This window comes from Bombina bombina, chromosome 5 (assembly GCF_027579735.1).
Source record: "Bombina bombina isolate aBomBom1 chromosome 5, aBomBom1.pri, whole genome shotgun sequence".
Taxonomy (NCBI): domain Eukaryota; kingdom Metazoa; phylum Chordata; class Amphibia; order Anura; family Bombinatoridae; genus Bombina; species Bombina bombina.
In genome coordinates, this window is record NC_069503.1 from 1,016,167,419 (window position 1) to 1,016,190,769 (window position 23,351).

Below are 23,351 nucleotides of genomic sequence, written 5' to 3' on the forward strand. Positions count from 1 at the left end.
ACCAAAAAAATTGGATGCAGACAAACAGAGTAAGGGTAGCGCTTTAAATTTATCTTTTTTAGAAAATTATCTATTTAGAAAATCCTCTAAGCTTTTTAGCGCTACCCTTACTCTGTTTGTCTGCATCCAATTTTTTTGGTTGGTTTTAGGAGATATTCCAACCTTAGGGTTAGCATATTAGAGTGAGAGTGTTTAGTATCTTTAACACCTTCTTTTCATTTGGTTTCACTTTCATCTCCAGTTTTAGATCCACTCTCTTTAGACACTAGCAACACATATTGCTTTTTTAGAAAATTATCTATTTCTAATTTGAGGCTTTAAATTTATCTTCCATTTTTATTCACAATTTGCACTTCGCACATTTTATCACTTATTATTTTATCACATATTATTTAATTTCCCTTTTCTTTTATATACATTATCACTATTAATTTTTCACTCCACTCCAAACACTGACATTAATATCTAATATTTTTCATATTTTTTATACCCATCACTATAAAGTTTGATATATATAAAGACATTCACTAGAAACACACTAGTACTTTCATTTATACACAAATATGGATATCTTTGCACAGAGGGACATTATTCTTAAAAATATTGCATCTAATATTAATACTACAACAGTAATACCTACAGAATCTAATTTAGATGAAATGTTTTCAGATTTAGAGAATACACTTCTAAAAGAAATTAAACATACTTTAGAAATCAAATATATACAGAATTATATTGATCTCAACATGGTACCTAGAGGCCTAAGGCTGAAAAAAAACTGCACATTTGATTTACCTGACACATTATCAGATGAATGGTTTGAGATTCTAGAAATGGCTTCAATTGGACTTATGAAAGTTATTGTTAAAGCTAGAAAAATTCACCTTAATGATATTAAAAAAACAATCGAAATATCTAAAAATAAACTTGATAATTTAGATATAAATGATAACTACAAACAGACGCAATTAGAGATTATTAATAAACTCTCTGAACAGAAAGAAATCATTATCACTCAGAAGAATTCCAAATTCAATAGGGATTTGGATGATTACAAAAAAACAGAAGATACTAGCACTATGAATGATGAACAGACATGTACTGAAAATGCAGACACAATAGCGGATAATACTACTACTTCATCTAAGAAAGACTTGGCCTCTTTATTTAGTAAGAATCATTCAAAAATACACAATAAATCAAATTATACCACCTCTCACAACAGTAATATAGACAATCCAAACCAAAATAGAACACAGACTCATCATCAAACACGTAATAAAAGAGAAAATAATTACAATGAACCAACCTGGAGGCAATATAACACAAACAAGGCAAGATATACAAATGTGAACACACAACACAATCAGAGTTTCACTAAAAATAATCAATATTGGAATAGGAATAGGTCCAATAATTTTGAAACAAACAGAGACACACGTAACAATTATCCAGTTCAATATAACTCTAATGATAGAAACACCTATTCCAATCCCCATTCAGTTCAAAATAGATCAACATATCAACCCCACCAATATAATCAATCATATACATATGACAGATTTTCGAATAGGCAAACGAACAATTATCATAGACCAAATCATTATAACCAACAACACGAAAATGACTACACCAGACCTTATCCAAATCATTTTCCACACCATAAGGAACACTTTAAGCATAAAGATAACTACAACCACAATTGGAGAATCCCCCTCCAAAATAGATATGAACCCTTATTACAAACACCTAACCATCATAGGGCTTATACAAATGATCATGAAAGTAATAAACAAAACAGTGAAATAACTAAGACATCTTTTTTAGGATATTCCCCCGCAAGAGCGGGGCCTTCAAAAAACTTACAAGAAACAGCGAAAACATAAAGAAACTTACAAAACAAAAGAAGACTGATTTGCTCATACAACTTTCTTTCCTAAGTGGGGAACTCGGTTTTAGTAGGTGAGGTGCATTAAAGCCGTCTTAACATTCAAGCGGTGTATACATATGCGTAATCCCTCACCCAGGATCTATTTACCGAATCCCCAATATACCTAATCAACATCATATTTTTTCCAACGGATCCCCTATCCTGTTAATCCACACACCGGAACAGGTAACAGGTAATAGGACCTGGAGGTACAGCCCAGAAGTTTGTGTCACGGCTGCCAGCAAATACCTCGGCCCCAGGATTTACCTGCAACTTAGCCACGGCAATACACAGGCTATCCAGACATATTGGGACTTTATATTGCTGTTTAATAGCAACAACGCTTGACACCTACAAAGGATTGGACAGTACCGCCGGAGCGTTTTTTTCCTTATATCACCCACGGCCGCAAACAGTTCTGTTTCCAACTATTTTAGGACGGTAACCAGAAACACCAGTACGGTAAACAATTATCAATAGAACTGGGAACTACTTATTGCCATTATAATATCCTACATACGGGACTGACTTATATTAGGAGTCACAGATCCTTTTTTATGAATTCTGTTAGATACTGTGGTCACAAATTGTATCCAACAACTTACTATATATTTCCTTTGTATCTTATATGTTTTTATTCTAGACTACATTTGTCTGTGTTATATATTCTTAATTTTTAATTTTCGCCATTGGTGCCGGCACCTTCAATACATTATTCCAGTTTATTTATATATTTTATTTATAAATTAAATCTGCATTGTTATTTCTTACTTGGTGTACATTTTTATATATATATAGCCTTATTTAGAGAGTTTTTTCTTCACTATTTAGTGGCTCACTTTTCATTGCACTACACCACACATGTCCAATTGCCCCGAGTAGATAAGAACATTATTATCACTTCTGAAATCTTCATTCTATTTGATTATCCTCTAAGCTTTTTAGCGCTACCCTTACTCTGTTTGCCTTACTCCATGAGTAACCCTTGGATTCACACCAATAAAGATATCTACGCCATACCTTATGGTAAATTTTCCTGGTGACAGGCTTTCATGCCTGTATTAAGGTATCAATAACTGACTCGGAGAAGCCACGCTTTGATAAAATCAAGCATTCAATCTCCAGGCAGTCAGCCTCAGAGAAATTAGATTTGGATGGTTGAAAGGACCCTGAAGTAGAAGGTCCTGTCTCAGAGGCAGAGACCATGGTGGAAAGGATGACATGTCCACTAGATCTGCATACCAGGTCCTGCGTGGCCACGCAGGTGCTATCAGAATCACCGATGCTCTCTCCTGCTTGATCTTGGCAATCAGTCGAGGGAGCAGAGGAAACGGTGGAAAACACATAAGCCAGGTTGAAAGACCAGGGCGCTGCTAGAGTATCTATCAGTGTCGCCTTGGGATCCCTGGACCTGGATCCGTAACACGGAAGTTTGGCGTTCTGGCCATGAGATCCAGTTCTGGTTTACCCCAACGGAGAATCAGTTGTGCAAATACCTCCGGATGGAGTTCCCACTCTCCCGGATGAAAAGTCTGACGACTTAGAAAATCCGCCTCCCAGTGTTCTACACCTGGGATATGGATAGCTGATAGGTGGCAAGAGTGAATCTCTGCCCAGTGAATTATTTTTGAAACTTCTAACATCTCTAGGGAACTTCTTGTTCCCCCTCGATAGTTGATGTAAGCTACAGTCGTGATGTTGACCGACTGAAATCTGATGTACCTCAGAGTTGCTAACTGAGGCCAAACCTGAAGAGCCTTGAATATCGCTCTTAGTTCCAGAATATTTATTGGAAGGAGAGACTCCTCCTGAGTCCACGATCCCTGAGCCTTCAGGGAGTTCCAGACTGCACCCCAACCTAGAAGGCTGGCATTTGTTGTTACAATAGTCCAATAGGCCTGCGAAGGTCATACCTTTGGACAGATGGACCCGAGATAGCCACCAGGGAAGAGGATCCCTGGTCTCTTGGTCCAGATTCAGTTGAGGGGCCAAATCTGTGTAATCCCCGCTCCACTGACTGAGCCTGCATAGTTGCAGCGGTCTGAGATGTAAGCATGCAAACGGCACTATGTCCATTGCCGCTACCATTAAGCCGATTACTTCCATACACTGAGCCACCAAAGGGCGCGGAATGGAATGAAGAACCCGACAGGAATTTAGAAGCTTTGATAACCTGGACTCCGTCAAGGTAAATTTTCATTTCTACAGAATCTATCAGAGTCCCTAGAAAGGAAACTCTTGTGAGTGGGGATAGAGAACACTTTTCCTCGTTCACTTTCCACCCATGCGACCTCAGAAATGCCAGTACTACGTCCGTATGAGACTTGGCAATTTGGAAGTTTGACGCCTGTATCAGGATGTCGTCTAAATAAGGGGCTACTGCTATGCCCTGCGGCCTTAGGACTGCCAAAAGCGACCCTAGAACCTTTGTAAAGATTCTTGGGGCTGTAGCTAATCCAAAGGGAAGAGCTACAACTGGTAATGCCTGTCTTGAAAGGCAAACCTGAGAAACCAATGATGATCTTTGTGTATCGGAATGTGAAGATAAGCATCCTTTAGATCCACTGTAGTCATATATTGACCCTCCTGGATCAGTGGTAGGATGGTACGAATAGTTTCCATCTTGAACGACGGATCTTTGAGGAATTTGTTTAAGATCTTTAGATCCAAAATCGGTCTGAAGGTTCCCTCTTTTTTGGGAACCACAAACAGATTTGAGTAAAAACCCTGTTCCTGTTCCTCCTTTGGAACTGGATGGATCACTCCCATAACTAGGAGGTCTCGTACACAGTGTAAGAATGCCTCACTCTTTATCTGGTTTGCAGATAATTGTGAAAGGTGAAATCTCCCTTTTGGGGGGGAAGCTTTGAAGTCCAGAAGATATCCCTGGGATATAATTTCCAACGCCCAGGGATCCTGAACATCTCTTGCCCACGCCTGGGCGAAGAGTGAAAGTCTGCCCCCTACTAGATCCGTTACCGGATAGGGGGTCGTTCCTTCATGCTGTCTTAGAGGCAGCAGCAGGCTTTTTGACCTGCTTACCTTTTTTCCAGGTCTGGTTTGGTCTCCAGACCGTCTTGGATTGAGCAAAAGTTCCCTCTTGTTTATTATTAGAGGAAGTTGATGCCGCACCTGCCTTGAAGTTTCGAAAGGCACGAAAATTAGACTGTTTGGCCCTAGATTTGGACCTGTCCTGAGGAAGGGCACAACCTTTTCCTCCCGTGATATCAGCAATAATCTCCTTCAAACCAGGCCCGAATAGGGTCTGCCCCTTGAAGGGAATGTTAAGTAGCTTAGATTTTAAAGTCACGTCAGCTGACCATGATTTAAGCCATAGCGCTCTGCGCGCCTGTATAGCAAAACCAGAATTCTTAGCCGTTAGTTTATTCAAATGAACAATGGCATCAGAAATAAAATAATTGGCTAGTTTAAGTGCTCTAAGTTTGCCAAGTATGTCATCCAATGGAGTCTCTACCTGTAAAGCCTCTTCCAGAGACTCAAACCAGTACGCCGCAGCAGCAGTGACAGGGGCAATGCATGCAATGGGCTGTAGGATAAAACCTTGTTGAATAAATATTTTCTTAAGGTAACCTTCTAATTTGTTATCCATTGGCTCTAAAAAAGCACCACTGTCCTTGACAGGGATAGTAGTACGCTTTGTTGGAGTAGAAACTGCTCCCTCCACCTTAGGGACTGTCTGCCATAAGTCCCGTGTGGTGGCATCTATTGGAAAACATTTTTCTAAAAATAGGAGGGGAAGAGAACGGCACACTTGGTCTATCCCATTCCTTATTAATAATTTCTGTAAACCTTTTAGGTATTGGAAAAACATCAGTACACACCGGCACTGCAAAGCATTTATCCAGTCTACAAAATTTCTCTGGCACTGCAATGGTATCACAGTCATTCAGAGCAGCTAAAACCTCCCTAAGTAACACGCGGAGGTGTTCAAGCTTAAATTTAAATGTAGAAATATTAGAATCAGGTATGTTTCCTGAGTCTTAACATCACCCACTTACTGAAGCTCTCCTTCCTCAGCTTCTGCATATTGTGAGGCAGTATCAGACATGGTTCTTAAAGCGTCAGTATGCTCTGCATTTTGCCTCACCCCAGAGCTATCTCGCTAACCTCTAAGTTCAGGTAGTCTGGCTAATACAGCTGACAGTGTATTATCCATGACTGCCGCCATGTCTTGTAAAGTAAACGCTATGGGCGCCCTAGATGTACTTGGCGCCATTTGAGCGTGAGTCCCTTGGGCGGGAGTCAAAGAGTCTGACATGTGGGGAGAGTTAGTCGGCATAACTTTCCCCTCGTCAGATTCCTCTGGTGATAATTTTTTTAAAAACAGAATATGATCTTTATTGCATAAAATGAAATCAGTACATTTGGTACACATTCTAAGAGGGGGTTCCACCATGGCTTTTAAACATAATGAACAAGGAGTTTCTTCTATGTCAGACATGTTTATACAGACTAGCAATGAGACTAGCAAGCTTGGAAAACACTTTAAATCAAGTTAACAAGCAAATATAAAAAACGGTACTGTGCCTTTAAGAGAAACAAATTTTGTCAGAATTTGAAAAACAGTGAAAAAAATGCAATAAATCAAACGAAATTTTTACAGTGTATGTAATAGGCTAGCAGAGCATTGCATCCACTTGCAAATGGATGATTAACCCCTTAGTTAAAAAAACGGATCAAAAAAACGAAATACTTTTTTTTTGTTTGTTTGGTTTTTTGTTTTTTTTTTGGGTTTTTTTTACAGTCACAACCAACTGCCACAGCAAGCTGTGGTCCTACCTTCCCCAATAAACGACTTTGGAAAGCCTTTGAGCCCTTTAGAGATGTCCTATAGCATACAGGGGACTCCTGAGGGAAGCTGGATGTCACAGTTTGTAATTTTAACTGCACCAACTGTAACTTTTATACTATAACAGTGGAAAGCCTCAGTAAAACTGTTTCTAGTCAAAATTTAAGCCAGCCATGTGGAAAAAACTAGGCCCCAATAAAGTTTTATCACCAATGCATATATAAAAATGATTAAACATGCCAGCAAACGTTTATATTGCAATATCATAAGGGTATTACCCCTGGGAGTAAGCATGATACCAGTCGTTATTAAATCACTGTATTCAGGCTTAACTTACATTAATCCGGTATCAGCAGCATTTTCTAGTGTTTTCCATCTCTAGAAAAAATTATAACTGCACATACCTGATAGCAGAATAAACTGCACGCCATTCTCTCGCTGAAGTTACCTCATCTGTGTAATCCCCTCAGACATATGTGAGAATAGCAATGGATCTTAGTTACAACCTGCTAAGATCATAGAAACCTCAGGCAGATTCTTCTTCTATTTACTGCCTGAGATAAAATAGCACAACTCCGGTACTATTTAAAAATAACAAACTTTTGATTGAAGAAAATAAACTAACTATATTTAACCACTCTCTCCTACAACATCCTAGCTTGTTGAGAGTTGCAAGAGAATGACAGGCTATGACAGTTAGGGGAGGAGCTATATTACAGCTCTGCTGTGGGTGTCCTCTTGCAACTTCCTGTTGGGAATGAGAATATCCCACAAGTAATGGATGATCCGTGGACTGGATACACCTTACAAGAGAAAATGCATTTTCTTCCAGTCCAGTAACAGTGAAAAAAAATGAAAGAGCACAACACTGAATGATGGCATGATGTGGTTGCATCTTTATCACTTACTACATAATAAGTCTTATGTTTCCTTTTGTTGATCAATCATTTGTAACAATTCAGTCTAGGGAAAAAAATAGCGACTTAAAAGTTTGAAATTGCCATTGAAATGCGGAACACTTGTCTAGGTATTGACTAAGTTCAAACAGGTTTAACTGCTGCTTAGTGCTGAATTGATTTTGCGGTTTTCAATCCTTTTTAGCTTTATAAACAGCTGAGATGCACATATTGTAGGTTTCTTTAAATGTTTTTTTTTTTATATTCGTGCCTATAAAATACCTTAACATGTATTTCCAATATACATTGGACCAGATTACAAGTGGAGCACAAAATTGTGTGTACGCAAGGGCAATATTTTCGCACTACTTAGTAATACCGGCGCAAGCAAATGTGTACAGGTATTAAAGGTGCAGCACAATGTGAACATGACCTCGCGTTCACATTGCAGGGAACCTTTGCGCTCATCAGAGTCCACTTCCATAGGCTCCAATGGGAGCCTCGTTTTCATACCGTGAGACACGGCAGAGAACTTAGCGCAGTGAAGGAAGTAAGCCGTGCTGCAATAAACACCCTAAACTGCTTTGTGCAGTTCTTATTTACACAAATAAATATGCTGATATTTTCTTTTATTTCATACAGGAACTATCCACTTTATTTTGGGGCAAATTTGGGGATCTTATTTTAATTAACTAGAGGTCTGACCTCTGGTTAATTCAATGAGCTCTAAGTGCTACCACAAGCTCGCGGTAGCATTAACCAGCCACTTGAAATGGCTGGTTATTTATCTGTGTCCGTAAACGGACGAATTTTGCCCGTTTACGGGCGCACAATAAATTAGTTCTCCACTTGTAATCTAGTCTATTATCTTTTGTTTTACTTGTTATGTAAATTGTAGATTCAACTGGAAAAAAAGGACAAAACTGAAATGTACACGGGTGCATTTCAATTTTAAATAAACACATTTTTGCATTATACTTCCATTAGCAAAATGCTTCTAGTTAAAAAATGTATTACTGTTTTTCAGAGGCATATGTACATATAATATGAGTGCCTGCTAAGAGAGCTGGTGGTGTCTATTGCGTCAGTAAACTTCAGCTGGTGGCACATGGGTGAAGAATCCTTTCTACTGAAGCCACTGACCTCTGAAAATATGAGCCACACAAAAATGTAACTTAAAGGGATATCAAACTCAACTTTTTTCTTTTATGATTCAGATAGAGCATGTGAAACAACTTTCTAATTTACTTCTATTAATTTTTTTTTCATTCACTTGATATCTTTGTTGAAAAGCAGAGATTTAAGCTTAGGAGCCGGCCCATTTCTGGAGCACAATATGGCAGCAGTTTTGCAAGAATGTTCTCTATATGCAAGAGCACTAGATGGTAGAATACCATATGAATTAAGCAAATTTAATAATAGAAGTAAATTGGAAGCTTTTTTTAAATTGGTATGCTATGTTCAAGTTAGCTTTTGCTATTTAATTGACAAACATATTTATTGTTGGAAAGTTAGGGCTTAAGTTAATGTTAGGATTTAGAAACATAATTTTGACATCATTTTTAATACTTATACAACCTATACATCCCAATTTCTATTATTCTACTTCTTATCCAAACAGAAGCATGCTTGTGAATTAACCAATCTGAATTTCATAAACTTGATAAATGAGGGACCACTGTTACCCCTGTCCCAGTCAGGGCTGAGCAGGGGATTATGTGAATAGGCTGCAGAAGGAGAAAAGCAAATAATACATTGCTAAATTATGGGTTAAGGATGGACATTAAAAAGAAAAAGGGAGAACAAAGAGCTAACTCAAATATAATATAATATGTAATATTTTATCTAAAATCTTATAAGTAGAATCTTATAGATGAGGTGCATTCTGGATACAACTTATGCAAAAAGGAGTCCACTTTTCTTTAATACTCCTTTTTGCATAAGGATGGACATTCTTTGGTGGGGGTATTTCCGTTGGGTTTCTGGGTGGGATGACAGATATTTGTATTATGGATGTGGATTTATTTTGTATGTGTACTAGGCTTTTTCTTGTGTGGGATTTTTAATTTTGGTAGCTTTACTATGGAAGGGTTTTGTTGTAGATAATGGATATGGAGTCAATTACATTGGAGGTTTGAGCCTTTGGCAGGATAGGTGCATGGATATAACATGCACTTTCAGGAAGCAAATGGTCAATGTGGTTGATAGAATGTGTGGCTAGGATAGGATTATCCTAGCAAAGGGTTATTTTGGTGGGATGAAGTAAGATTCAGGTTAATATCAGTGATGGTACTTCCCTTCAATGTTGTAAATATGCTAAATAAATAAATAATACAAAACAAAGGTTAGTGCATTTATATTGCTAAATAAATATTTAATAAATATCAATATTGTGATAATGTAAAACAATACATAGGTTCAATAGCTTGGTAGCCAGTTGTAAATGCTGATACAAATTACTGTTCACAAAGTAGACACAATATTTATTACTACACAAATTCCTGACCCATACATTAAAACTCCCTTATGTGTAAAAAACGTAGAACACCTAATTTATGTATAGACAAAACTACTTTTGATAACACTATCGTGTTCAACACTAGGGGGTGCAAAAAAGCATATGCATTAGTAAGTAATGAAATAAGATAGAATCAATATAACGACAAATGTAAAACTTAAAATAATAAAACATAGATTTATAAAACATAAATGCAAAGGGGTCCATTTAGCATTGTGCGGATGAACATGATCCGATATAGCGAACCATGTCTGCAGCACATCGATAAATGCTAACAGCATCTGCTGTCGGCATTTATCATTGCACCAGCAGTTCTTGTGAACTGCTGGAGCAATGCCACCCCCTGCAGATTTGCGGCCAATTGGCCGCCAGCAGGGGGTGTCAATCAACACGATCGGAAAATGAAAAACCCAAATGGATTGGGTGTACTGGCTCTTGAATCGGGACTGCTCCTCTGAAGTTGAAAACTAATCCAAAGAAGAGAATCTGTGAAAGAAGATCACAAAACAGAGGACGCTCTACTAAGCACAATAGGGTGCTGCCGCTCTTATTAATATAACAACACAAGATATCTGCACATTTCTCTGTAATCACAGTATTACTTTAGGAAGAGTCCTCTGTTTTGTGATCGTCTTTCACAGATTCTCTAATTTATGTATAGCAGAAGTATATATTGTCTATCAGCCACTAGCAGTTGTGAACCAGAAGCCAATAAACAGTGCCTAGTTGTAGGTATATGTGGTTCCTTAAACCTATGATCAGTGCCGATTTTTATTGGTTCAATTTTTTTTTTTTTTTTAATTTTTTTTTTTATTGAGGTTTCAAAACATACAGGTAGCAGGAGAGTAACAACTCAACAATTCAATGGTCAGTGATGTAATGAAGTCTAGTTACAAAAAGGAAATAAAAAAAAAAGAAATGGTATCTCCGTTAACACACATCAAATATCAACAACATAAAGAGTATATTGGTATGCAAACAGATGAGGATTCAAATTTGAGTCTCAGCTCCCAGACCAATCTAACTAATAAATCATGCTCTGTGACCATGTGTTAATAAGAGTATCAGGAGAGACACATTGCACCATGTTGAGTTGCAGTGAAAAGGACCTCAGGTTTTAATATAGATTAGCTTGTGGTAACTAAAGCCCAGATACACAATGAGCTCAGTTAGTTAGCAGGATGAAAGATAAGGGGGGTACAGCGGGCAAGAGCCGCTCGAAGAGGGGTAGGGGGATGTTCCTATAATATAAACCGGACCTCTTTTTTTTTTTTTCCCCTTTAAGAAGGAAAAAATATGTTATTAAGGATAGGGGTTGCATCCAGGCATTATTATTATAAAGGCATGTGTAAAGGGAATCTGCCAGTCAATCACAAAGGGGCTCAGTAGGAGTGCGTAGAGATAGCTGTGTAGGGGGCAAGGATAAGACTTACTAAGGATATAGTAACCGATGGGTTCAGTAGTAAATGCTAAATCAAACAGGGTAGTAGAAAAGAGGTATACAGTGTTATTAATTTGAAATGATGAAGATTGGTCCTCGATGTGTAGGAAAAAAAAGAGTGAGACCTAGGAGGCATGAGATGTCAGGTGGAAGCTGTAGGTTATGCTTGGTCATGCAGGATATGGAAATAGAGAGATACTTTGAAAAGGAAACCCCACCTAGTTAAGGTTAGCTAAACATAACAACCTATAACATCTACTCCATCCTCCTAGTAAGAAATAACTGGGGAAATCTCATGGTTATTACTAATATAAAGGTGCATGCAGCACTTGTGAATGTAGACTATAAGAGGGATCAATCTGTGCTTAAGGGACTGCAAAAAGCTTCCTATATTAATACGTATAGAGATATGGAGGGTGGTAAAAATTGCAGTGTGAGTTATATAAGAGAGAGTATATGGGTGAATAGGTGTGAGATTTGAGGGCAGAGAATAATTATCCAGTATGTAGGAATAAGACTGTACTCTGTAACATTTGTGTCTCAAAGGACCTGTTATGCTTTTGTTCTGCTTTATCTAAACCTATACTGTTAAACAGCGGACAATCTGCCCCATATCCAATCTGTGGTTGTTGCATAAAACATGTCAAGTGTCCTATATAGATCAGTGTGATGGTAGTTACACAAATACTGTGGGAAGTTAGGTAAGTTGAAGACCCTACCTGGCAGACATATGTGGGTTAAATTACTAATAAAGACTAAGCCTGTTTTGAGACATGGAATAAATATAGTTAAATATAAAGGGTCGAAATGGGGGGTTTACAGCTTAGGGGATCCCTTTGCTCTAACAACATATAGGGGGCAGCAGTCTCATCAGGTAACTAAATATACTAAACATGTAAAGCATCTCCAAGTGATTTGACAGACTCCAACCTTATTAACAATATCAATGAAACTGTAGGGAGGTAAATAACTGGCTGCAGGCAAGAGTCCTTATCGCCATAGATGACTGTACCGTTTTCAGCCTATGCCCATCGGTTTGTGAAGGCAAGATCGTGGATAATTGAGCCATATGAATCCCCTTTCAAAATGCAGAGCGTACCTATGAGAAAGCTCTACCGCTGAGGAAAGTTCAACTCGGCACCTTAATAACCTGCTCGTTAGTGAATTCGGATCAGTGGACGGTGAGCCTCTGATAAAGAGTTTTGAATTGAAACCTAGCCGAATCCCTCTTTCGACCGGCCGCATCTCCAGAGGGCCCGGTTTCAGCTTAGCTTGACTGGGTGATATGTCGGGGCGTGGACGTGTAGGGAGTGTGGCGTCTGGCAGTGGAGAGCTAGATGTAGGCCCTGCAATAACTCTGGGAAGACTAGCCATGTGATCGTCTTTTTCTGGGCACTGTAGATAGTCGCTGCAACAGATCGCCTCTATCTCACGCTGAATAGCGGATATGCTGGAGTCTGAGCTGATATTCAGATCTTCATTATCGTCCGCTCCCTCAACTCTTAATGCTGCTATGAGGGAGGAGTGATGGCCGTCCATCTTGCGAGCGAGTAGTTGCAGTAAGGCTGTTGCTACGGATTCCATCATGGAGCAGTATAGTTTTCCGCTTGTTTGCAAAAGTTAGTAGCCAATGTTCTTTACCCCTTCACTGTACGAAAACCTCATCAAGCTCGGGTGCAACCATTCTATCCGGCTCAATATGAGGCCGGGGGGGAAAAGATGTTAAAATTGTGAGATGGGCCGCAGTCAGAGGTCTCCGCTGTTAAGGGTCTATGATGTAGAAATAAGGCAAAAACAGGATCGTTAATGATCAGTCTTCTTCTCCGGTAGAGATATAATGAGTAGAATGATGATATAATTCTGGAAGTGAAGAATAAATATCCAAATGTTCAAGATAATACCGGAGCTACTAGAAGACACGTCTGGACATGACTGCGGCTTAGACACGCCCCCTATTGGTTCAATTTTATTTATGTGTGTGTGTGTATGTGTGTTCGTATATGCGCACTCCAAAATTATTTTATTATGTTAATATTTTATTTAATGGGGATGGATTCATTTGGAATTCCCATGCATTTGCATGTTTGATTGGGAACTAAAACTCTAACACTAAAATACATTTCTTGATATTAAATATCTTTATACTAAAGGGCAAATAGTAGGAGCTGACTTGTTAAAGGGACAGGAAACCCCAACATTTTCTTTCATGATTTGATAGAACATACAATTTTAAACAACGTTCCAATTTACGTCTATTATCAAATTTGCTTCATTATCTTGTTATCCTTTGCTGAAGGAACAGTATTGCACTATTGGCAGCTAGCTGAACACATCTAGTTAGCCAATCACAAGAGATAAATGTGTGCTGGCACCAATCAGCAGCTAGGTTCCACTAGTGAGGATATGTCTAGTTAGCCAATCACAAGAGACAAATGTGTCCTGGCACCAATCAGCAGCTACCTCCCACTAGTGTAGGATATGTGCATATTATTTTCCAACAAGGGATACCAAGAGAATGAAGTACATTTGAAAATAGAAGTGGATTTAAAAGTGTCTTAAAATGGCAGTCTCTATCTGAATCATGCAAGTTTAATTTTGATTTTCCTATCCCTGTAATACTGTGATGAACCATAATTATGCAGCTACCAAAGTGCACATTTTGTCTTGAAAGAGGATACATGTACTGATTCACAAAATGTATGCAAATTAATTAATGGCATGTTGGAAATACATTTTCTGTAGCTAATGTCAGGCTCTGTGTCAAGTTAATAGTTATAGGGAAAGACATTTTAATATTGCAATTTACCCCTTATTGATATGAATTATAATAAAAACAAAGTTGCCTCAACACCATTACCATAATTTTAGAGACTTGTCAGAATTATTTTAAGACTAACTTCCAGGAGAACAGTAGTGTTTCTTCTATTTACTGGTACATTCTTGGCAATGCATTATAAGGAAGTGGTTTACCGCTGGGCATCTGCTCGTCACACAGGAGAAATCAAACTGAATTCTGCACAGATATAGAAAAGGAAATCTAATGGAAACACTTTTTTTTTTCCTTTTCAGATGTGATCTCTTTATCTCAAAGCAAAAGCCCCACATAAACATGCAAGAGATTTGAAGAGACAAAAGGCTCCAAAATAAAGGGGAGGGAGGGGAGACTGAAACACAGGAGTCAGTTTGTCATAAGCTATACATAGAGACAAAAGCGCAACTGTAGACTGACTCGGATACATTCATTAGGCTTACAGAGGTGCCAACAGAGACCTTGGGAGACCTGGTAAAAACATGAAATATTACAAAAATAGTCTTAGAGGCCAATTCTAAAAACTTTGCCAGTCTAGCCGTGGTTTTTCCACACAGTCATTCTCAGGGTCAGCCCTCATGGAATTGTATAAAAATAAAGGCTGTCGTGGCGAGTGGTGATTTGTCTCTCAGAGAAATAATGAGAAGCTCTCTACTATGTAAAAGTTCACAATGGAGGTTGTAATATACAGGGAGAACCCGGCATATGCTGTCACTTTAATATCGCGCCTAATACTAATTACGCTGTTTTCAGTGCACTATACCTTAAAATTGCTGTTATTTTTGTATGCATAGGTTAGTGTTTTGAGTATTTTGATAAAATCTTGCTGCCTTTTATCACAGAGTACAGGGATATCATAGTTATTACCACTGACAACATACTTCCAAACCAGGCACGGGAACATTTGTCTGTGGACATCCATTCGCTTACTTGTGCCTGAATCCCAGGGAGCACTTACTGAGAACTGCTCTTTTTTCTTTTAATGTTGTTTTATTATATTATGTTGTTTTGTTTGGCTAAGTTTATTTTGTTTTTATTGGAGGAGTATTCCTCTTTCAGGTCAACAAAATTGACTTGAGTGTTGCACGGAACCTTAAAAATTTCTCTGTTTCAATTATAATTTTGTCGAGTCAGCGAGAGACTGTACATTGGTTTAGGCCTTCCTGGCTTCTGTGTATAAACGTATGTTACTCTTTAACCCTTTCCTGCCGGGGTTAAAGTGTCTACATTGGAACAACTGTTCCAATGTAGATAAATTGAAATCACGCGATCATTTTTCCCAACAATGTATAGCACTGAACTTTTATGAAACTAGCTAGGTTTACTCTTCAACAAAGGATACCTAAAGAAGAAAGCAAATTTGATAATAGAATTAATTGCTCTCTCTAAACCATGAATTTTAATTTTAACTTTACTGTCCATTTATGCTAAAAAGACCGTCAGACATCATCTTTATTGCAGCAATCAGGTCTTATGTTTAGCTTCTCGCTTTGACCACATATCTTTTTCTTCAGTAGAGGTCTATCAATGCAAATCTCCTGTTTCCTACATTTTTCGAAAAAAGATCAACCAAATTTTCCTCTTAGTTAATTTTTCTAATTCACGTGGCTTAACTATTTCAGATGGCTGCAACTCTAATGCTATAGAAAGTGCAGCGAACAATGATATAAATATGAAGTTTTTGCACAGCAAACACAACACCAAGCAGTGTAGGTTTTACACATTGCAACGTTTATTTCTAAAATGGCAGTGCTTGTAATTATTTATTTTATTTATTATTATTACAATATTTATTGTGTCTTTATTCACTGACATCATATAAGTCAGGGATGGTCAACTGGCCACATTTGGCCCTCTGCGCTTGTCTTGCGGCCCTGAGGGAAAAACATAGCAAATTATGTGTGCCATAGATTTAGTGACCCCGGAAAATAGAACTAAAAATGCTTTGGGGCCACAACTAAAAAAACAAACCTCTATGGGATGGGGCGGGGAAAGCAAACCCTGGGAAGTATATTATTGTTGTGTGTTAATAGCCATGAATGTATTTGCCAGGCTTTAAGACTCAAAAACATTGATCTGCTTCCTGAATGTGTTAGGAAGATAGCCAACGCTGATTATCTTAATGTTTTTACCTGCTGATTAATTTCTCTGGTAGGTAGGTAAATGTGTGTAGTTTCCTATTGTTCCTATTGAATTCATTAAATTATCTGCATCTATTCTAGCAGAATGAGTGGATTAACACTGCCCAATAGACATTTTAGCTAATCCTAACAAGGGGAGAAACCTTAAATTAAATGGTAAATACAGCAGCTTGTCGTAGTAGATAAGGAACATTAATTAGGAGCACCCAGGGAGTGTCTTTGTGATTAGTGTGGGATAAGGAGTAGCGGATTAAAAAACTAAAGTGCATAATAGACACTTGTATCCTGTTATTAGGTATTTGGAACTTAACTGGTCAGGTATGGCAAGTCTGACATTTTGCCCCTACCTATGTATTTTACTCTGTATTTAAAGGGACACTCAATCAAAATTAAACTTTCATGATTCAGATAGAGCATGCCATTTTAAACAACTTTCCAATTTACTTCAGTTATCTAAATGTGCACAGTCTTTTTATATTTAAACTTTTTGAGTCACCAGCTCCTACTGAGCATGTGCAAGAATAAGTGTGTATGCATTTGTGAATGGCTGATGGTTGTCACATGGTACGTGTATGCATTTGTGAATGGCTGATGGCTGTCACATGGTACAGGGGGAGTGGAAAAAGACATAACTTTTAAAATTGTCAGAAAAAAAATCTACTACTCATTTGAAGTTCAGACTAAGTGCTATTGTATTGTCTTGTTATCTTGCATTTGTTGATTATGTAAATCTACTGTGTTGACTGGTCCTTTAACTCCTTCAAAATAAGTAGCCAAAGATCCACTCCTGGACCACCCCTATTCTGCTCCAGATGAATATATGGCCTGTGATTGGCCTGTGATTGCAGCATACACATGTATACTTGCTTCCCATTTGCTCACTAGCAGTATCCTCATCTTCACTGGCCCAGCAGCACAACTTTGACTATGTAACTAATCCTTTGCAGGAGTTAAAAACAAAGTAAAATATAGGGAATTATGTAAAAATGCAATGCTGTAACAGAACAGAGCATTTTATTTTTATTATAATGTCCCTTTAATCCTATTACAAACAGTGTGTTACCTAAAATTGATTTTTAAACTATTACTGTAATCCACTGTACGGATTAGAGGTTTTGTTTATGATGCTTTACAAATAAACGCCTAGATTTAGAGTTTGGCGTTAGCCGTCAAAAGCAGCGTTAAGGGGTCCTAACGCTGCTTTTTACTGCCCGCTGGTATTTAGAGTCAGCCAGGAAAGGGTCTAACGCTCACTTCCAAGCCGCGACTTTTCCATACCGCAGATCCCCTTACGCCAATTGTGTATCCTATCTTTTCAATGGGATCTTCCTAACGCCGGTATTTAGAGTCTTGGCTGAAGTGAGCGGTAGAGCCTCTACCGACAAGACTCCATCCACAGGAAAAAGTCAGTAGTTAAGAGCTTTCTGGGATAACGCCGGTTTATAAAGCTCTTAACTACTGTGCTATAAAGTACACTAACACCCATAAACTACCTATGTACCCCTAAACCGAGGACCCCCACATCGCCACCACTCTAATAAAAAAATGTAACCCCTAATCTGCCGACCGCACACCGCCGCCACCTACATTATACCTATAAACCCCTAATCTGCTGCCCCTAACATCGCCGACACCTACATAATATTTATTAACCCCTAATCTGCCCCCCCCAACGTCGCCGCTACCTACCTACACTTATTAACCCCTAATCTGCCGACCGGACCTCGCCGCTACTCTAATAAATGTATTAACCCCTAAACCGCCTCACTCCCGCCTCAAAAACCCTATAATAAATAGTATTAACCCCTAATCTGCCCTCCCTAACATCACTGGCACCTAACTTCAAGTATTAACCCCTAATCTGCTGACTGGACCTCGCCGCTACTCTAATAAATGTATTAACCCTAAAGCTAAGTCTAACCCTAACACCCCCCTAAATTAAATATAATTTTAATCTAACAAAATAAATTAAATCTTATTAACTAAAGTATTCCTATTTAAAACTAAATACTTACCTGTAAAATAAACATAAATATAGCTACAATATAACGAATAATTATATTGTAGTTATTTTAGGATTTATATTTATTTTACAGGCAACTTTGTATTTATTTTAACTAGGTACAATAGCTATTAAATAGTTATTTACTATTTAATAGCTACCTAGTTAAAATAATTACAAAATTACCTGTAAAATAAATCCTAACCTAAGTTACAATTAAACCTAACACTACACTATCAATAAATAAATTAAATCAATTAACTAGAAGTACCTACAATTACAGTTACAATTAAATAAACTAAACTAAATTACAAAAAACCCCACTAAATTACAAAAAATAAAAAAAGATTACAAGAATTTTAAGCTAATTACACCTACTCTAAGCCCCCTAATAAAATAACAAAGCCCCCCAAAATAAAAAAATTCCCTACCCTAATCTAAATTAAAAAAGTTAACAGCTCTATTACCTTACCAGCCCTTAAAAGGGCTTTTTGCGGGGCATGCCCCAAAGAAATCAGCTCTTTTGCCTGTAAAAAACACACAATACCACCCCCCAACATTAACCCAAACCCCCCTTAAATAAACCTAACACTACCCCCCTGAAGATCTCCCTACCTTGAGTCGTCTTCACCCAACCGGGCACCGATGGTCCAAAAGAAGACATCCGGAGCGTCAGAAGTCTTCATCCCATCCGGGCAGAAGAGGACATCCGGACCGGTAGACATCTTCATCCAAGCGGCATCTTCTATCTTCAGAACCATCTTCTTCCAGCCGACGCGGATCCATCCTTCTGTCACGATGCCTACTCGCCGAATAAAGGTTCCTTTAAATGACGTCATCCAAGATGGCGTCCCTCGAATTCCGATTGGCTGATAGGATTCTATCAGCCAATCGGAATTAAGGTAGGAAAAATCTGATTGGCTGATTGAATCAGCCAATCAGATTCAAGTTCAATCGGATTGGCTGATCCAATCAGCCAATCAGATTGAGCTTGCATTCTATTGGCTGTTCCGATCAGCCAATAGAATGCGAGCTCAATCTGATTGGCTGATTAGATCAGCCAATCCGATTGAACTTGAATCTGATTGGCTGATTCAATCAGCCAATCAGATTTTTCCTACCTTAATTCCGATTAGCTGATAGAATCCTATCAGCCAATCGGAATTCGAGGGACACCATCTTGGATGACGTCATTTAAAGGAGCCTTCATTCGGCGAGTAGGCGTTGTGGCAGGATGGATGGATCCGCGTCGGCTAGAAGAAGATGGTTCCGCTCCGGATGGATGAAGATAGAAGATGCGGCTTGGATGAAGATGTCTACCGGTCCGGATGTCCTTTTCTGCCCGGATAGGATGAAGACTTCTGCCGCTCCGGATGTCTTCTTTTGGTCCATCGGTGCCCGGTTGGGTGAAGACGAGTCAATGTAGGGAGATCTTCAGGGGGGAAGTGTTAGGTTTATTTAAGGGGGGTTTGGGTTAGAGTAGGAGTATGTGGGTGGTGGGTTGTAATGTTGGGGGGTGGTATTGTGGGGTTTTTTACAGGCAAAAACATAATTTATGTAAGAACTTACCTGATAAATTCATTTCTTTCATATTAACAAGAGTCCATGAGCTAGTGACGTATGGGATATACATTCCTACCAGGAGGGGCAAAGTTTCCCAAACCTTAAAATGCCTATAAATACACCCCTCACCACACCCACAAATCAGTTTAACGAATAGCCAAGAAGTGGGGTGATAAGAAAAAAAGTGCGAAGCATATAAAATAAGGAATTGGAATAATTGTGCTTTATACAAAAAAATCATAACCACCACAAAAAAGGGTGGGCCTCATGGACTCTTGTTAATATGAAAGAAATGAATTTATCAGGTAAGTTCTTACATAAATTATGTTTTCTTTCATGTAATTAACAAGAGTCCATGAGCTAGTGACGTATGGGATAATGACTACCCAAGATGTGGATCTTTCCACACAAGAGTCACTAGAGAGGGAGGGATAAAATAAAGACAGCCAATTCCTGCTGAAAATAATCCACACCCAAATAAAGTTTAACAAAAAACATAAGCAGAAGATTCAAACTGAAACCGCTGCCTGAAGAACTTTTCTACCAAAAACTGCTTCAGAAGAAGAAAATACATCAAAATGGTAGAATTTAGTAAAAGTATGCAAAGAGGACCAAGTTGCTGCTTTGCAGATCTGGTCAACCGAAGCTTCATTCCTAAACGCCCAGGAAGTAGATACTGACCTAGTAGAATGAGCTGTAATTCTCTGAGGCGGAATTTTACCCGACTCAACATAGGCAAGATGAATTAAAGATTTCAACCAAGATGCCAAAGAAATGGCAGAAGCTTTCTGGCCTTTCCTAGAACCGGAAAAGATAACAAATAGACTAGAAGTCTTACAGAAAGATTTCGTAGCTTCAACATAATATTTCAAAGCTCTAACAACATTCAAAGAATGCAACGATTTCTCCTTAGAATTCTTAGGATTAGGACATAATGAAGGAACCACAATTTCTCTACTAATGTTGTTGGAATTCACAACTTTAGGTAAAAATTCAAAAGAAGTTCGCAACACCGCCTTATCCTGATGAAGAATCAGAAAAGGAGACTCACAAGAAAGAGCAGATAATTCAGAAACTCTTCTGGCAGAAGAGATGGCCAAAAGGAACAAAACTTTCCAAGAAAGTAATTTAATAGCCAATGAATGCATAGGTTCAAATGGAGGAGCTTGAAGAGCCCCCAGAACCAAATTCAAACTCCAAGGAGGAGAAATTGACTTAATGACAGGCTTTATACGAACCAAAGCATGTACAAAACAATGAATATCAGGAAGAATAGCAATCTTTCTGTGAAAAAGAACAGAAAGAGCAGAGATTTGACCTTTCAAGGAACTTGCGGACAAACCCTTATCTAAACCATCCTGAAGAAATTGTAATATTCTCGGTATTCTAAAAGAATGCCAAGAAAAATGATGAGAAAGACACCAAGAAATATAAGTCTTCCAGACTCTATAATATATCTCTCTGGATACAGATTTACGAGCCTGTAACATAGTATTAATCACAGAGTCAGAGAAACCTCTTTGACCAAGAATCAAGCGTTCAATCTCCATACGTTTAAATTTAAGGATTTCAGATCCTGATGGAAAAAAGGACCTTGAGACAAAAGGTCTGGTCTTAACGGAAGAGTCCACGGTTGGCAAGAGGCCATCCGGACAAGATCCGCATACCAAAACCTGTGAGGCCATGCCGGAGCTACCAGCAGAACAAACGAGCATTCCTTCAGAATCTTGGAGATTACTCTTGGAAGAAGAACTAGAGGCGGAAAGATATAGGCAGGATGATACTTCCAAGGAAGTGAAAATGCATCCACTGCCTTCGCCTGAGGATCCCGGGATCTGGACAGATACCTGGGAAGTTTCTTGTTTAGATGAGAAGCCATCAGATCTATTTCTGGAAGTTCCCACATTTGAACAATCTGAAGAAATACCTCTGGGTGAAGAGACCATTCGCCCGGATGCAACGTTTGGCGACTGAGATAATCCGCTTTCCAATTGTCCATACCTGGGATAGAAACCGCAGAGATTAGACAGGAGCTGGATTCCGCCCAAACCAAAATTCGAGATACTTCTTTCATAGCCAGAGGACTGTGAGTCCCTCCTTGATGATTGATGTATGCCACAGTTGTGACATTGTCTTATCTGAAAACAATGAACAACTCTCTCTTCAGAAGAGGCCAAGACTGAAGAGCTCTGAAAATTGCACGGAGTTCCAAAATATTGATCGGAAATCTCACCTCCTGAGATTCCCAAACCCCTTGTGCCGTCAGATACCCCCACACAGCTCCCCAACCTGTAAGACTTGTATCTGTTGAGATTATAGTCCAGGTCGGAAGAACAAAGAAGCCCCCTGAACTAAACGATGGTGATCTGTCCACCATGTCAGAGAGTGTCGTAAAATCGGTTTAAAGATATTAATTGAGATATCTTTGAGTAATCCCTGCACCATTGGTTCAGCATACAGAGCTGAAGAGGTCGCATGTGAAAACGAGCAAAGGAGATCGCATCTGATGCGGCAGTCCTAAGACCCAACATTTCCATGCATAAGGCTACCAAAGGGAATGATTGTGACTGAAGGTTTTGACAAGCTGATATCAATGTTAAACTTCTCTTGTCTGACAAGGACAGAGTCATAGACACTGAATTTATCTAGAAACCTAAAAAGGTTACCCTTGTCTGAGGAATCAATGAACTGATTGGTAAATTGATCCTCCAACCATGAACTTGAAGAAACAACACAAGTCGATTCGTATGAGATTCTTCGAAAATGAGAAGACTGAGCAAGTACCAAGATATCGTCCAAATAAGGAAATACCAAAACCCTATTCTCTGATTACAGAAAGAAGGGCACCGAGAACCTTTGAAAAAAATTCTTGGAACTGAGGCTAGGCCAAACAGTAGAGCCACAAAACTGGTAATGCTTGTCTAAAAAGAGAATCTCAGACACTAAAAGTGATCTGGATGAATCGGAATATGCAGATACACATCCTGTAAATCTATTGTAGACATATAATGCCCTAGCTAAACAAAAGGCAGGATAGTCCTACAGTAACCATCTTGAATGTTGGTATCCTAACATAACGATTCAATAATGATAGATCCAGAACTGGTCTGAAGGAATTGACCTTCTTTGGTACAATGAAGAGATAAAATAAAACCCCAGCCCCTGTTCCAGAACTGGAACTGGCATAAATACTCCAGCCAACTCTAGATCTGAAACACATTTCAAAAATGCTGAGCCTTGC

The 23,351-nt window shown here is 38.7% G+C and overlaps 1 protein-coding gene across 1 annotated transcript in view; it reads left to right on the plus strand.

The window, feature by feature from the left end:
- Positions 1 to 746: 746 nt before the first annotated feature.
- The window catches only part of CTHRC1 (collagen triple helix repeat containing 1), a 142,225-nt gene continuing 119,620 nt past the window's right edge, over positions 747 to 23,351 (plus strand). The window contains exon 1 of the mRNA XM_053715924.1: positions 747 to 1,275. Coding sequence (XP_053571899.1) covers positions 747 to 1,275 — 529 coding nt within the window. The remainder of the gene's footprint in view (positions 1,276 to 23,351) is intronic.